Source organism: Leptonychotes weddellii, chromosome 2 (assembly GCF_054177405.1).
Source record: "Leptonychotes weddellii isolate Sample4059 chromosome 2, ASM5417740v2, whole genome shotgun sequence".
Lineage (NCBI taxonomy): Eukaryota > Metazoa > Chordata > Mammalia > Carnivora > Phocidae > Leptonychotes > Leptonychotes weddellii.
This window is the reverse complement of record NC_138370.1, coordinates 160,646,906-160,663,620: the sequence shown is the minus strand read 5'-3', so window position 1 is coordinate 160,663,620 and position 16,715 is coordinate 160,646,906. Positions and strand designations below refer to the sequence as shown.

Below are 16,715 nucleotides of genomic sequence, written 5' to 3'. Positions count from 1 at the left end.
ATGTAGGGAATCGAGGGGATGAGGAGAAAGTCAGAGGAATCCAAGGAGATGAGTGCAAGATGGGAATTGGGATGCAGAGAAATTAGAAAAGAAACAGACTAAGAAAGTGGGGTTTGGGGGTATTGGAGACCCTCAAAGGAAGACTGCTGTGAAAAATCTGGGAAGAGGTCTCGGGAGGTGTTGAAGCCAAGGTGGTCTTTCTTTCCTGCATATGGCATCCCCTGGGGCTGGTTCAGATCCAGAACCCTGATGTTCCCTCCAGAAAATCCCCCTGAATCTGCATTTCAAAACCAGTGTCCCTGAGTGATTCTGACATGGGTGCCCCCCAGAACACACATTGAGGGGGTTGCTGTTGAAGAAGTAAAGGCGACCTTCTTATTCACAAAGACGCTGGATGAATGGAATTCGGGGGAGCTGCAGAGAAAAGGCTTTGGGGGTTCAGGGAGCTCCGTGTGGTTTCTGGATGAAGAGGCAGGAGCCGGGGCAGGGGGAGGGGGGTTAGGAGTGGAACAGGTGGGAAGAGTTGCTCACAGGGGAGCCAGGCCCAGAGGAGGGAAGATGGTGTGGACCAACAGGGATGGTGGGCCGGTGTGTTTCCCAGAGCCAGGAGGGGGAGGGTGGAAGGCACTGGTTCCAGGGGAGGGTAAGTCATAGGGTTCCTGGTGAGGAGCATCTATTTTCTCAGTAAAAGAGCAGCTGAGGTTACCTGCTGAGAACAGACTAGGGTTTTTAGAAGACCTGAGAAGGTTTGAAAGAGCCCCAGCGGTGCTTTACTGGGAGTCAGTGAGGACAAAGAAGGCTCATGTGGAACACTACCGGCTGGATAAAATAGACCTCGTACCTATTCTGGGGAGATTTCCATTTCCTCTCCCTCCCTTGAGAAGTATCTGCATTTTAGCACCTGACTGTTTCATTCCTTGGTTAAGATTTATTTTAAAAGAATTTTAAAAACTTCTTCTGTCAATAAATGACTCTTGTCATCCTTCTGAGTTTACCCAGACTCCCTCCATCGCTCCCTGCCTTCTTTTATATATATCTTAATCTCCTGCGCGATCTTCCCTTCACTCCCGGCTTCTCTTTTTTCTATTTTGTTTTTACAATACTCTCATTCATTTTCCAGTTGCCTCGCTCCCTGTGCCCCTCCCCCTCACCAGGACCCCGATTCCCTCATCCCTCCCCTCCTTGCTGGAAGCCCAGCTTTTCGGAGCCTGCTCACTTCTTCCACGCCTTCATTTTGGTGCTGCGTGTAGGTTTTATAAGCAGGACCAGCTACATAATTTGGGGGGCCCACCGCAAAATGCAAATGCAGGCCTCCTTGTTCAAAAATGATCAAGAATCTGAAGATGGCGACTGTGGAGTTCCGGACTAAGGGCAGGGCCCTTCCAAGCATGGTCGCTTGCCCTCAAAGCCAGCCCTGTTTGCGACGTCTGTTGCCTTAACTTATTGTTTATTCACCATTCTCTGAACACCTCCAGTTTTGCGTGTGTCTCTGATGGCTACTTTAACTTGATTTTGCCCCACCTAGTCGATATGTTTATAAAAACCAAGGAAGACCTCTATTTTAATTGTTCCGTCCCACCACCTTCTTTGCTTCTCTGGAAGAGTGACATGACACTCCCTTGTAGGCCCAGCTGCCTTGCCTGGAGTTCCTCCTGGTCAGAACCCCTCATTGTCATGCTGTAGGTTAAGATGGCACTGAGGAGGTGCCGCCCCTGAAGGAGACCCACAGGAGAGGTAGGGTAAGTTCCCCGGGCAATGGTACTGTCAAAATGGCCCATGTCATCTGCATTCCTGAGTGAGGGGCTCAGAGTAAGTGTTCAATACGTAATGGCTGGTAGTATTCTCCCCCTCCCCCACTCCGGCAAATGGCTAAGATGCTGTCGTAATGCAGACTCACCATTCTAGTTTAAGAAGTGTCCTTCCAGACTTAAGGGCTCCCTCCCCTCCCCCAAAGGCCTGCAGTCCCACCTGGCTGCCACCAGCCAGCATCCCACATTTCTCCCGCCCACCACCCACCCAAGGGTCCAGCTACCTACTTGTTGGTCTGCCTTTGGTGCTGGATGACCATGTTTTTCTCGTGGATTGTCTCCAGCAGGGCCGTTGCCAGAGATTTCAGATCAGAAATGGACTGTGGAGTAGCTGGGAGACTGCACCCATGATCTTCAGATAACAGATCCTGAACTAGGTGGGATATAAAGTTTACAGCTCAGTCTTAAGTCCTTCTGAAACACTGCAATGCAAACCAATGTCCGTTCTTCCTGGATAATGAAGCTGGGATAGGCTCCCCACTTCTAAATGCTATGATGTTGTATTGAAGAATCTACTTCAGGTGTCAAAATAAAACAAAATAAAATTCAGTGTGAGGGTTGAGCAGAAACAAGGAAGTTCTCATGGACATTTATCACCAGTTTTTTAAAGGGATAATAATCTTTTTCATTTGTCCATTATTTTACCCTTTTGAAACACTTTCATACAAACTCATTTGAGGTCCAAAATTGAAAAAAAAAACAAACCCCACCTGGGGAGTATTATTTATTCCCATTTCATGGACAGGAAAGCAAGGCACTGATTAAAAACATCAGCTGAAGGTCACACAGCCTTGCAAATGGCAATGACTCTGGTCCCGAGCTCCTCGCTCTGTGGCAGAGTTTCCTACGGTGTAGTATGTTCAGTGGGTGGCAAGATCACAGGGACATTATTTAAAATACAAAATATATTTTGTGTCTGCATGTTTTTAGAAACTACAAGTTACCACAAAAAAGACACCACTTGTACTCCTATCAGACAGAAAAAATTAAATCTCTCACTAGATCTTTGAACATCATTTTCTATATGCCTATACATAGATATACAGATTCATACATTTTTCTTCTGAAATGGGAAAAAGCTCAGCTTTCTTCACTTAACCCTATTCCTCATCATCAATATCTCCTAACACACAAAATGTAAAGGCAGCTTGGGAGCCCATATAGAGATACAGAATAATTTATTTAATTTCTGCTGGAAATTTATGTTACTTCCTATGTTGTTTTTTTTCTTATAACTAATGTAGGAAGAACTTTCCTCAAGCAGTATGTTTTCATACATTGGTAATTATTTCTTGCTGCTCAAAGGGGATGAGTTCAAGGTTTTTCAAAATAAGTTGCCGGAGGGTTATCCAGAAAGGCTGGGATCCAGAAGGCCATTGCGGGCTTACGGCATGGCCTTTGAACATGGCTGGCATTCCCCACATCAGTGATAAGACTGGGTCTCACCATTCAAAGATGTTTAGCTGTCAAGGGTATCCAGAGCTAAACTCACATGGGCTACTTCACATTTCTGTGGAGTATTGTAGTTTTCTATTTAAAAACAATTCTAGGGTATCCTTTTTTTAGCTGAGTGGAAAAACAGAAGTTGCTTGGAAAAGTGCCTTGGTTATTAGGCCGGCTGGAGATTCAGCACATTTTTTTTTTCCCCTAGCCACTCCAGCTCTGATTAAGACTCCTGCATGCTCGTTGCTGGTCTGCGTGGCCGACAACCCGAAAGTGGGCCAGGCGAGCATGTTCAAACCTGAGGCTTACGCTGAGAACTGAATTCCCAAATATTAAGTGTCAGAAGCAAGCTCTCTGCTATTTATTCCCCTGGACTGTTCCTGGAAGATCATTATTTTTCATCAGAATCGACAAGAAGGAGGAACAGAATTGCAATCAATAAAAGCTTCTTTGAAAAAGGCACATGTTCCATGATAAAATGATTTCAGCAGCTGTGAGACTTTTCTATTCTGGTCACAGAGGCCAGAAAAAGGAGAAGCTTGGCGAGGTTGGAACATGGACCCAGGGATGCTAAACTGGTGATCAGAGGAGCGAAAGCACTCTTGAAGGAAGAGCACAGGATCGGGGACCAGTTGCGAAGGGGGTCCTGTTATTAGAAAGATAGCTAATGTGGCTGTTCTCAAAGCAGGATCCCAGAACAGGCATCAGCAACACCTGGGAACTTTTTAGAAATGCATATTCTCTGGGGCCCCCCGGACCTACTAAATCAAAAACTGTGTGTGTAGGGGGCAGTAATCTATGTTTTCAAACAAGCCCTCCAGCCAATGCTGATACAGATGAAGGTTTGAGAAGGGCTGTTCTAAGAACCACCTTGGTTCCCCACCCACAAACGGAGATGCGGAGCCCGAGCTCCGGCGTTCTGTGGTCCTAAGCGGTCCCTCCAGAGAACAAACCCTACCTTGCTTTGCAGACAGGACTCCAGTCAGCGCGCTGCTGCTAGATTTACTCTGGCCTTTCGAGTTTTTCCGTCTCTCGAGAGCATTCTAATGCAGCATTGGGAGAAAATACAAATCTCTATCAAAAAAGCCAAAAAAAAAAAAAAATAGAAAAATACCTACTTAGAGTAGACGCATCCTCCCATCGGGCACACAAGAATCCTTGGCAAATTCCAAATGCTGACCCAACTTTTAAAATTCCAAGTCCCTGACAAAGAGTTATGAAATTTATGGACCTGGTAGGGAGTTTTTTTTTTTTTAAAGTTGGTGCCCAGCAGAATGACAGCAATTACCTTCTCCTATATATAAAAGGCACTCAATGCGTATTCATTAAATTAAATCAAATGTGAAAGCAAGAGCTCCATCAAATGTGTGAAGTCACTAGTTATGGAAACCCCTTCTGAATAGACATGAGATGGAGAACAGGTTTCCTTTCATTTGCCGATGCCAAAAGATCGCTATTGGTCTTCAGAAGTCTTCCGTGGCTGGACTGGAAAAAGTCAGGACCGATGAATGATGTCTGCCATGGACACAAGATTAGGAGGTGCACAAGATTAGGAGGAAAGCAACCCGATTCCAGGAGGTGCCCACCAAAGTGCCATTGTATCACAGACCCTCACATTACAATTGATATGACTGTGTAGCAGTGCTTGGCACATTGAAGAACGAAGTAAAGGCTGTTAAATGAATGCATACACACATTTTTTAAATGTATGTATTAATTATACAACTTTAAAAGCTGCATTCTTCTGTGGCTCCATGTGTATATATAGATTGGCATAAAGTGTGGCCCCCGCAGCATGGAAAAGGAAGAATAGCATAGAGACTTCGGAGAAGAAAAGCTAACACCAGAAGCCAGGAAAACGAGAAGGTTCTCCCAAGCATCTAGACTGCTGTAAAACTTTACCCTCAGGAAGAGAAATCAATCTATTTTCAAAGCAGAGAAACCCAGGAGATGCTTCTAATTATAACGCTCACAACGAACATCTGCAGAAATAGATATTATCAAACTAATGGGGCTGGAATGAGTCTAAACAACAGTGGGAGAATTTAAACATTCTGTCCTTTCAGTGTGACGTGAACATTCTCGCTCACATTGTGATTTCCCAATCTTGGTTTCTTCTTGTTGCTCGGAAACCATTTTCTTATGGATAATTATGAGACAGATAGCGTCTGATGATGGAACATTTTCTAGAGAAGCCAATAGGACGCCTGATTCTATGTAGACCAAGGCTGTGAAGTGGCCACGTCCAGATCCTGGCAGGCCCCGTGTGCCCTGTCCTGGTGACAGCAACGAAGATGCTCTTGCAAAAGCTATTTTTGTTGTGTTTGTTGTTTTGGGCTTAATTCCTCCTGGTTACCTCAGTGAAAGCTCTTACTCTATCCGGGAGGGCAGGTGAGCACTCAAATGTCTTTGGCACATAAAAGGGAATTAAAATAGAATGGCATTTAGATGTACAATAGTGAATCATTACCAGCATCATCACGATTCTCTACCTTGTACTTGGCGATGTTTGATTTCAAGAGGTTGACCTCTTCGTGGAGTTGCTTTAATCGCTCTTGAAGGTACCTAGGAAAGAAAACATGCAACTAGGAAGTGTTTGGGAGCAAAATAAAAAACATACACGCAAGTAGGAGAAGAAAAAAAGAAAACAACCCGACTCCAGAGTCACCGTGTACATACAATGCTTTCTCACCACCAAAAGAGGAGGAGAAAAGTGCATCTTGGTGACCTCTTTTTTTTTTTTTTTTAAAGATTTTATTTATTTGACAGAGAGACAGAGAGCACAAGTAGACAGAGAGGCAGGCAGAGGGAGTGGGGAACCCGACCATGTGGGGCTCGATCCCAGGACCCTGGGATCATGACCTGAGCCGAAGGCAGACGCTTAACGACTGAGCCACCCAGGCGCCCCTGGTGACCTCTTCTTAAACGGAGACGATCAAGGTCAAATATGCCCAAATCACAGAAAACCCACTTTAGAACAGCCTTCTGCAGAGATCCCCTAAGGGGTCTCCATACAGTTTTCACATAATTCTCATTAAGATGATTCCACTGGGAAGGCAGGCAGGAAGAGGCGACACCAGACGTAACATTAAATTAGACCACACACACACACACACACACACACACACACACACACACATACTGAAATTTGCCTCAGGGAAAAGAAACAGCTAAGGGAATTTCTCAATTTATTTTCTTATTCTTTCCCCTCTCCTTGACAGCAATACCAAGCAGCTTTCACTGGCTCCCTACCCTTCTTGCCCAGCCGGGGAGTGGGGAGGGTAGGGGGAGAGAGAAAGGGGTCGGTGAGGCACACAAGCAGGTGTGTGGTGCTTCTTTTCCGACTTTTACAGCTAATACGTGACATTACTATCACCATTTTGGTGGTGGGACTTTCCTTTCATTGCAAGGCAAATGTAACTCTGGGCTGCAGAGAACTTGTGGCCAGCGTCCTGCCTGAGTGTGCGTCCGGGCCTGGCCACTTGCCTGTTCTCCATACAGAGGGCATCCACGTCAATGATGCGGTTCTCGTGCCCACCCAGGATGTGGTTTAGCTCCTGGTTGAGCCTCTCCACTTTGTCCTGGTAGGAAGACCGTTCTTCTTTAACGTCCTGAAGCTCATCCACAGAGGCCTGCAGGTCATGCTCCAGAGACTCAATCTGAAACCAAGGAAGTGTCCTTACTTAAGCTGTTCTTCAGACATCATTTTATGGCCAGAGATGGAGCCTTCTGCTTGGCTGACCAACTCTGACAGAGCATATTCATCCCACCCGCATATGCTATGAAACCACAAGCACCACACGCTGGGTAAAAGCTTCAGGGAAGGGAGCAAGTCCCTGCCAGACGCTCGTGATGTCTAAGATCGGGCGGGGGCAGCAGCTTGGGAGCAGAACCGATCCCTTCCCAAGTGCAGTGTGCCCCAAAGCAAGAGGCTCGGAGAGGGCAAACCCAGACACTAGCAATAGCAGCCGGGGTCTTGCATGTGCATACCTTCTCCGGCTACTCCAGACCCAGAAATCTTGTTCCGCTCTTCAAAACCAATTAGCGAGAGAAGGAAAAAGAAGTTTAGGCTCTCTTCCCTGTTCCCTAACTAGGGCTCTGTACCCGTTGAGATTTTGCCTAAAAAGCATCACTCAGCACTTCAGGAAACTTGCAAATGAAGGCCAGTTTGTCATGTCTTGTTCCTTTCCTGTCTATCCTGAGTAGGGGGAGGGGGATGTTTCTTGTGTTCAGAGCAGTGGTACCCCAAACTAGGAGGACAGAACTGCTGGAAGCAAGAACCACAAGAGGCCGCTCGGGAAGTAGCAGAGCAGGGAGAACGTAAAAGCATTCAATTCACACCCTCCTTCCGCCTCCAACTGGCATCCCAGGTACCTTGCCCTCTCTGAGAAACAGGGGGCACAGTCCAATGGTACAAACATATCCACCACTATTTTTTTTTTTAAAGATTTTTTTTTTAATTTATTTATTCATGAGAGACAGAGAGAGAGAGAGAGAGGCAGAGGGAGAAGCAGGCTCCCCGCCTAGCAGGGAGCCCGATGCGGGACTCGATCCCAGGACCCTGAGATCATGACCTGAGCCGAAGGCAGACGCTTAACCATCTGAGCCACCCAGGCACCCCATATCCCCCACTCTTAATAGATGTTAGCAATAACCTGTTCCTTAGCTCTCTCCAGCTGCTGAACCAAGTCTTCACGCTCATGAGCTGCAAAGTGCCGCATGCCAATTTCTTCGTCTCCGAGCCTCTGCTTGGCGATTGTCATCCTCAAGAGCTGCATTTTCCATTAGTAGGAAAAGGGAGAGAGAGAATGTGTGTGTGTGTTAAAACGAATAGATCCAAACAAAAACCCAAGCATATTAGGCAGAAAGTTTTGGAAGGTAAGACTTTTCAAGAAATACTAAGGAAAGGCACAAGACAAAGAAATGTCTTGTCAATATCATGAATTAAAAAAAATTAAATACAATATATATTGTAGTTTGTTTACACATGCATATACCCCTATATGCATGCATACACAGTATAAATCTACCGGGAACGCCGGCCTGGGCATTTGAAGGTGGAGGTCCTTTGTAGTGTTACCACAGTGAAGAAAAAATGCTGGGTCTCTTTTACACTCAGCAAAGATGACAAAATGGTAATGCAATTTTCAGAAGCATCTAGTATGATGGGCATGCCCTCCCACATCTTAACAATGAGGCTACGTCATCAAGGGCCTTAAAAATGTCTCCACCAAAGATCCAGTAACCCTGCCTCTAACAACCTGGGTAACAACAATCCCAGATATGCACTAGCTTTAGGAAAAAAGAAAAAGTAGATTGTACTTTCATTTCCAGAAAGAGCTAAACGAAAACGAATGTCTAACGAGAGCGGGATGGCTAGCAAAGTGTAGTGCAATCAATCAATGGGCTGGTTTGCAGCTGTTGGAAATAAGGGTGATGAACTGTGTAATAACACAGAACATGCTTATGATAGCATGCTAAGCAGGGAACAAAAAGCAGAAGACTTTCATTTGCAGTAAAACTGAAATTATACGAAGAACCCGTGCACAAAAGAAAAAAGGACCCAATACACCAAAATTTTTAAATGTGTGTGTTTCAGTGATGGTGAGACCATGTATGTTCTCTGTTCTGTGCTCTAACTTCTAACTTTTCAAATAAGCACACACGACTTTCATAACAGACTTTTATCTATAGGTTTGAAAATGCCTATGGATAAAATTCCAGTCTTCAAAATATAATTTTCCAAAGGATTCCTGCAGAACCGAGAGCTGCCCCAGACTCTGGAGCCTCGCTCCACGTGCAACTCCAAACCTTCGGGTAGGGCCATGGTGGAAACTGTGATCCCCGGAAGATGTGATGGGGCCAGGACAGCCCTTAAGTGCCTAGCTCAGTGCCAAACGGGTGGCCATGAGACTGACTTTTTCAAGTTATGGCCCTGCTTCCCGATGCTTCTTCTGAAAAGGTTGTAAGCCTGATTCCCCACCTCCCTGTAGGGTGTGTGTGGATGGGCTTCGTAGATGGAGGATATCCTAGAGACAGATTTTTACGACCCAGCCAGCAATGCCTGCTTGGGGCATGCTCTTCTTCATTCCAACATGGATCTTAAGGGGTTCATGGCCAGCAAAGAAAATGGATTTTCAAGTCTCTAAAGGATTTAGGGGCAGGTGAGAGATAGAAAGTTAAAAGTGAAGGTAGAATATTAACTAGATTGGGACAATAAATACCAGCAATGACCACGGAAAACAACGGTGCCTAAAGAAAAGCAAAGAGCATTTTCAAACCATATCTATTTTGGGTCTTACTTTGAAAACCACTCAACTGAATGTGACCAATATTTATTGTGCACCTACTATGCGCTAAAGCATCGGAGCAGACAATGCTCTGGGCAGCTTGTACAAAGGGCCGGCAGAGGACATGGGATACTCAGGTATACAGACGGCTGGGCTTCCTGGAATCTGAGTACAGTTGATCCTCATTACTCAAGGATCCCGTATGTGTGAATTTACCTACCTGCACATTTATTTGTAATCTCAAAATCAACATTCGTGGCATTTTTGCATCATGGGCAGACATGTGCAGGTAAGTACAAAGCTGCAAACACGTGACTCATCCGACAGGAGCGTTCCCAGCTGAGGTAGAACAACGCAATGCTCTACCTTCTTGTTTCAGTTTTCATACTGCAAACAAGTGTCCCTTTCATGGTCTATTCAGTGCCCTGTTTGTTCATGCTTTTGTCCTTTTTGTTGGTGTTTTGCTGTTTAAAATGCACAGTGCTGCAGGGATGTCTTGTGTTCCTAGGCACACGAAGGTTGTGAGGTGCCTGACGGAGAATACGAGCCAGGTGTGAGTTACAGCGCTACAGGCCCTGAGTTCAACGTTAAAGAATCAACTTTAGGCTAAGTAAGATGGCTTTACACAGAAACACACATTAAAGAAAGTTCTGTGTGAATTGATTAAAAAAAAATATTGTGACCAGAGGCTCAGAGGAACCTAGTCTCGCATTTCCCCTAGGAGCAATGGTTCGGTATTTGCTAATTCGCTGTTCACAGAGAATTCAGAGAGCAGAGCTCTCGAGAATAATGCTAATCACCTGTACTGGGGGAGATGGAGTTTATGGCAGAACTGGTTAATTCGAAAGAAAACATCTTCTACATTACACAATTTCTTAGCTGAGAAACAGCTAAGAACCCCAAGTGGATATGCAGAAAGACAAACAGCTAACCAAATGAGAAACGTTTCTCAGATCAAAGGGTCCAGGAACAAGAGGGCTCGTGCCTTTTTCGGCATGAAGACACAGGAGGCCTTTGACATGGCGTGGAACGGGGGAAGGGGGGGCGCTTCTCTTGCTATGTGAAAACCAGACTGACAGCCTGAACTTGAAGTAATAAAACACTACTGTGGTTTTCCATGCACAGAACGCTTCACTGAACACCTAATTTAGAATCACACAATTATGTTTGTTTAACGCCAATTAATTATTAAACATGTTTATTGAGGTCTGACAGCCATATAAGAGAGTCATCTTTTATATGCCTGATGCCTGTTAAGCTTCAATAAATATGTTAACAATCATTTGGTGTTTAACATGCATACAGTATTGCCTATTAAATTGCAGGGCTGGACTGGTTGAAACATTTATTTTTAAAAGTGAGGCCCACACTGGTAATAGCTGGATCAATTAGTTGGTCAAACTCAAGTGCAACCAGCTGAAGGAGCCCAAGGAGGGGGTTGCGGTAGGGATGCAGCGGGAAGAGTTCTCCCGCCTTCCAGGGCGACAGCCTCACACGCAGGCTCTGCAGTCTGTCTCGGTTGGGGTCTGGGTCCTGGCTCCACAGTCTGCCTGCTGTGCAACTGTACACAGGCCTGACCTTCCCTGAGCTGCAGTATCTTCCACTGAAGCAGGAACAGTATAGCTTCTGGGGGCGGGGGTGGGGGGTGCAGGGAGGCTCGCTATAAGTGTGAACTGAGAAGGAGTGGAGTTGCTTTAAGTGAGCATTTAACTCAAGGGTTCAAATATCCCTGCTTGGCAGAGAGGAGCAGGAAGGTAAAAAGAGGAGGAAGAGAGCCACAGAGAAGAGAGGATGATCGAGCAAAATTTTTTAAGTTGGGTCACTAAGCACCCCTGCTTTCAGGGTCCCGGACAGAGGGGTGTGGGAGAGTGGCTGCTAATACCTTTAGACACAATCACATTGTTCATATTTATCCATACTACCCGGTTCGGGAACCTAAATGCCACATGCCCTGAACTTTATGGACAATTTAAGGGACCATCACGGGGAACAGTGGCGAGACACGTTTTTGCATCTCACGTGCTGACTTCAGGACCTAATCCTAAGAGAGGATGGGATTTTTCTGCAATACTTAGCACAGCCCCCGGAACACAGAAAGTGTGCACCATCAGCTGCTGTCACGATTACTGTTATGACTGTCATCATTGTCATCCTCCATGTGAGCGTCCCCATACATACGCCCGCTGGGGAGGTCCAGTCGTTCTTCCAAGCTGGAGGAAGCAGAGCTCCAGAGCCAACCTTATCTGTAGACCACAGGCAATGATGCTGATGTCCCACCTTGGAAATGGCTATGAAGCAACTGCTCTGGGCACTTAATTCCCCCAAACGGGGCCATCAAAACTCCACGGCCAGCATCCCTGCGCCAGCCCGAGAAGCGGATCATTGCCCTGCGAGGCGCATGCATGCCACCAATAGATGTATTCATTTGCTGATTTAGATGGAAATAAACGTTTATGAATGAATTATGGGTGTGAGTCGTCAGCTTATGGCTGAGGAGCAGCTGCAGCTGGGATGTGGCGGCAGGACGCGTCCACAAAACCATGTGGCCAAATGGCTCTTGGGTGCTCCTCCCCCACCCCATGGATGGAGTCCGACCCCTCTGTGGAGGCCCTGTTCAAACTCTGGTCCTCCTTGGGGGCCCCCAGTCGGAATGACTCACTCCCTTCCACAATCTCTTCTCAAGCTTCACCCCTCGGCCCTCCACATCCTCTCCTCATCTGGTCTTCGCTTGCCTGAACCCCTCTTCCCCTGTCGACGGTGACAGGTAGCCAGGGGCAGGACCAGCTGCTATTTGCAGGTGTTACCTGTGTTCAGATCCCGATGCTGCTCATCTTCGTCATGCCACCTTGGCAAGTCATCTAACCTTTTTGGGCCCCAGGTGACATCTGTTTATCTGAAAACGGGGATTGTCTTCATCCACCCAGCCCACTGAAACGGACTGCCACAGACTGGTGGCTTCTGAACAACAAGCTTTTGTCTCGCAGTTCTAGAGGCTGCGAGTCCTAGATCAAGGTGCTGGGAGGATGTGGTGTCTGCTTCCTGCTTTAGAGATGCCCATCGGCTTGCTGTATCCTCATGTAGTGGAGGAGATGACAGAGATGCCGGGCCTCTTTTATAGGACACCCATTCCATTCATGAGAGCGCCCCCTCCTGACCCAATCACGTCGCAAAAGCCCCACCTCCTGCTACCATCCCACTGGAGGTTAGGATCTTGTATGTTGAGATCCACATACAAATTTGTGGGGGGACACAAATATTCAGTCTCTAAACATTCCACCCTGGCCCCCTAAAGTTCATGTTCTTCTCACATACGTAATATATTCATTCCATCTCGACAGCCCCCAAAGTCTTAACTCAAGCCAGCATTGACTCTAAAGTCCAAAGCCTCACTGAAATAGCATCTAAATCAGATATGGGTGAGACTCCAGTATGATTCGTCCTGAGGAAAACCCCTCCAAGCTGTGAGCCTGTGAAACCAGACGATCTGTGTTCTTCCACAATATAAAGGCGGGACAGGCAGAGGATAGACATTCCCATTCCAAAAGGGAGAAATAGGAAAGAAGAAAGGGGTGACGGGTCCTAGGGAAGTCCAAAACCAAACAGAACAAACAACGTTAAACCTTAAGGCTCAAGAATCATCTTCTCTGGCTCGATGTTCCGCCTTCGTACCCACTAAGGGTGGCAACCTCACCCCCATGACTTGGTAGGACAATCCCACAGTGGCTCTCTACTGGCCCTGCAGGTCCAGGTGGCCCCATCTTTTGTAACCAGGCTGCTGTGACCCCAGGCCCAAGCACACCATGCAGACTGGGTGATCTCAGGTTTGCCTTCATGTCCATTCCTTCATTGTCTTTAAGAACCACCCCTGGCTTCTGTCTGAGCTGGCTGGTCAGTACTTATCTGCTTATCGAATGGTCACCTGGCCATCCCTTGGTGGTCTCATTTGTTCTGCACTACAGATAGGCTGAGGACTGTCCAAATCTTTACGTTCTGGGTCCTTTTTGCTTAACAATTCCATCTTCAAATCATTTCTCTCTTGTATTTTATAAGCAATCAGGAGAAACCAAGCCATTTCTCAACACTCTACTTAGAGATCTCCTCAGCTAAATATCAAATTTCATTGGTCACAAGTTCTACCCTCCATAAAACAATGGACTCAAACACAATTCAGCCAAGTTCTTGACTACTGCATAATAAGGATGGCCCTCCCCCTAGTTTCCAATACATCCCCAGTTCTTTATGGGGCCTCATCCATGGCCTTCACTGTCCATATTTCTACCAACATCTTCTTCAGGATTACTTCGATATTCTTCAAGAAGATGTAGGCTTTCTTTGCAGCGCTCCTCTTTTCTTCCTGAGCCCTCACCAAAATCGCCCTTGATGGTCCATTCACAGCAATGTAGGCTTTATCTAGCACACACTTCCAAACTCTCCCAGCCCTACCAATTATCCAGTTCCAAATTCACTTCCACATTTGTTATTTGTTCTAGCAGCATCCCAATTCTCGGGACCAACTCCTGCCTTAGTCTGTTTGGGCTGCTATAACAGGACCCTATAGACTGGGTGGCTTCTGCTCAACAGAAATGCATTTCTCATAGTTGTGGAGGCGAGGGAATCCAAGCTCAAGGCACTGGCAGATTTCATCTCTGGTGAGTGCCTGCCTCCTCATTCATAGACAACCATCTTGCTGTAACCACACTTGGCAGAAGAGGCAGAAGAGCTCTCTGTGGTCCCTTTTATGAGGACACTAATCCCATTCATGAGGGCTATGCTGTCATGACCTGATCACCTCCCTAAGGCCCAACCATCATTGGGGGTTAGGTGTCAACATATGAATTTTGGGGGGACACCTTCAGTTTGTAATAAGGATAAATGTTATTTTGTAGACAGGACAGCTACATACGGCTGCCCATCCTGTGCACTGCATAATGCCAGCCCTGGTGGGGGGCTGGTCCCTATCCTCACGAAGCGCAGCTACAACGCAATGATCACTGTTGATGTAACTTTCCAAAGAGCTTTAAAAGTGCAATCCCCAGTTACAGTTGGTATGGTTACCGTTCTTAGGCAGAGGCTCTATTTGTCAGGGTCACTGGGAGGATCAGATGAAAGAATTGCTAACAGGAAGTGGATGCTAGCCCTCCCTCACCCCCAGTTCTTGTGTATTGCTGCAAAAAGCCCACCTAGGGAGAGGTCAGCATCAAAAGGCATTTATTAGACATTCGTCTGGCGTAGTGCCGTGCCTGCCGACTTAATAAACAAGGCCCTGCCTATCTTTACTTTTCCTGTTGGTTTTCTCCATATGCTCTCCAACTGCCCTCTGACCTTTTGAAATACCCTCGGTAAAACTGGACATAATTGCTTAAAAAGGCTCCAGTGGGCAACTCTATTGTGTAGACCAGAGTCCAAATTCCTAGATCTATAGGACAATCCAGTTCTAGCTTTAAACAAAAGAATTTGTCACTAAAAAAAACAAGCCAAACCAAAAAAAACAAAAAACAAAAAACAGCTGTTTTCACTGTCTTCCTCCCAAGGCTCTGGAGATCATCACGCACACTCATTAGTGGGTATATCAACGTTTCCCGAGTAACCAGCACCCAATTTAAGCCAAACAATGTGCTAGAAGCTTTCCTGACACATCGTATCTTCAGTGGCTTTTCACTGCATTGGAACAAATGCCAGAGTTTTTAGTCAGATTGACGAGGCACAACATGAGGATGTGAGCTGCTCCCCACCTGCCTCCTGACTCCATCTCCAGCCACTTGCCTTTTCTCTGTTCTCTAGCCTGGCTGGCTTCCTTTCAATGCCTCAAACATAAATGCTTATGCCTGCCCCCGGGGTCTTTGCACATCCTCTTGGTCTATCCAGAACCCACTTCCTTCCTGTCTTCAGGTCTCAGATCCAATGTCACCTTCTCTGTGAAGGCTTCCCTGGATACCATGATGAGAGCCCTTCACCCCAAAGTGGCTCTCCCTCATACCACCCGGCCCCACTGTCTTCATCATACTTACCAGAAATGATCTCATCCGTCTCTCGTGCCCTCCCTACCGTCAGCTCCACCACAAGGAACATCCCTTATCACATGCCCTAGAATTCCCTGTACCCACAGTGGTGTCTGGCTAACCGGAGGGGTCCTTAAATGCTTCTTAAACATAGAAGGGCTCTCATTTGATGCTTCCTGTGATTCCGGGAGGCAGACATGGTCATGTCCTTTACAGGAGAGACCCCCCCCAACCCCATAGAAGGCTGACACAGGCTCTGAAGTCAAGACTCTTGCCCTGAGTCCACGCTGAGTTCAGTAAGCCACAGCTCCCCTTCTCTGAAGGTTGCAATCTCTTACCACGTAAAGCGAACACACAGGTGGGTCTTCCCACACCCCAAGCCCTGGCCTCAGTGCTTACACACATGAACGCGGTTAAGCCCATGGCACCCTGTGAGGCTCTGTTGTATCTCTGTTTTCTGATGAGGTGAAGTAACCTGCCCACATCACAAACCTGGTAGATGGCAGGGCTGGGAGGTCCACCCTGGCAGTCTAGGGTCCTGGAGTTGATGTTCCGCCACCTCTCTCCATAACTACGACAGCTACCACACAGCGTTCCCCCAGTGGAACGTGTTCTGTGTCAAGTGCTTTGTATAACTTTTCATATTTAATTTTCATAAAAGGTGCACTGGCCTCCCTGTCATGCCTTTATCATCCCAAGCTTGTCCCTGCCTCAGGGCTGTGCACCTTATCCCTCCGTTACTGACCACCTCCCGCTACACGTCCTTCAGGTTTCTTGGCAAAGGGCATGTGAGCAGATAAGCCTTCCCTGACCACCCAATATAAATAGTGTCCTCATTAAGCCCTGGCTGCACCCCAATGTACTCTAAGTCACGTTTTCACTTAGCATTAAACACCTTCTGACATATTATACTGTATTTCATCAAATATAAAACTCCAAGGGCGGGGAAGAATGAAGGGGGGGAAATCGGAGGGGTAGACGAACCATGAGAGATGATGGACTCTGAAAAACAAACTGAGGGTTCTAGAGGGGAGGGGGGTGGGAGGATGGGTTGGCCTGGTGATGGGTATTGAGGAGGGCACATTCTGCATGGAGCACTGGGTGTTATGCACAAACAGTGAATCATGGAACACTACATCTAAAACTAATGATGTAATGTATGGGGATTAACATAA

The 16,715-nt window shown here is 46.6% G+C and overlaps 1 protein-coding gene across 2 annotated transcripts in view; it reads right to left on the bottom strand.

Moving 5' to 3' along the window:
* CCDC149 (coiled-coil domain containing 149) overlaps positions 1–16,715 on the bottom strand; it is a 103,048-nt gene that overhangs the window by 26,953 nt on the left and 59,380 nt on the right. For both annotated transcript variants that reach the window (XM_081812540.1, XM_081812541.1), the window contains exons 5-9: positions 7,907–8,023; positions 6,738–6,910; positions 5,744–5,816; positions 4,210–4,294; positions 2,037–2,181 (exon numbers count right to left, since the gene is read on the bottom strand). In XM_081812540.1, the coding sequence (XP_081668666.1) occupies positions 2,037–2,181; positions 4,210–4,294; positions 5,744–5,816; positions 6,738–6,910; positions 7,907–8,023 (593 nt within the window). The remainder of the gene's footprint in view (positions 1–2,036; positions 2,182–4,209; positions 4,295–5,743; positions 5,817–6,737; positions 6,911–7,906; positions 8,024–16,715) is intronic.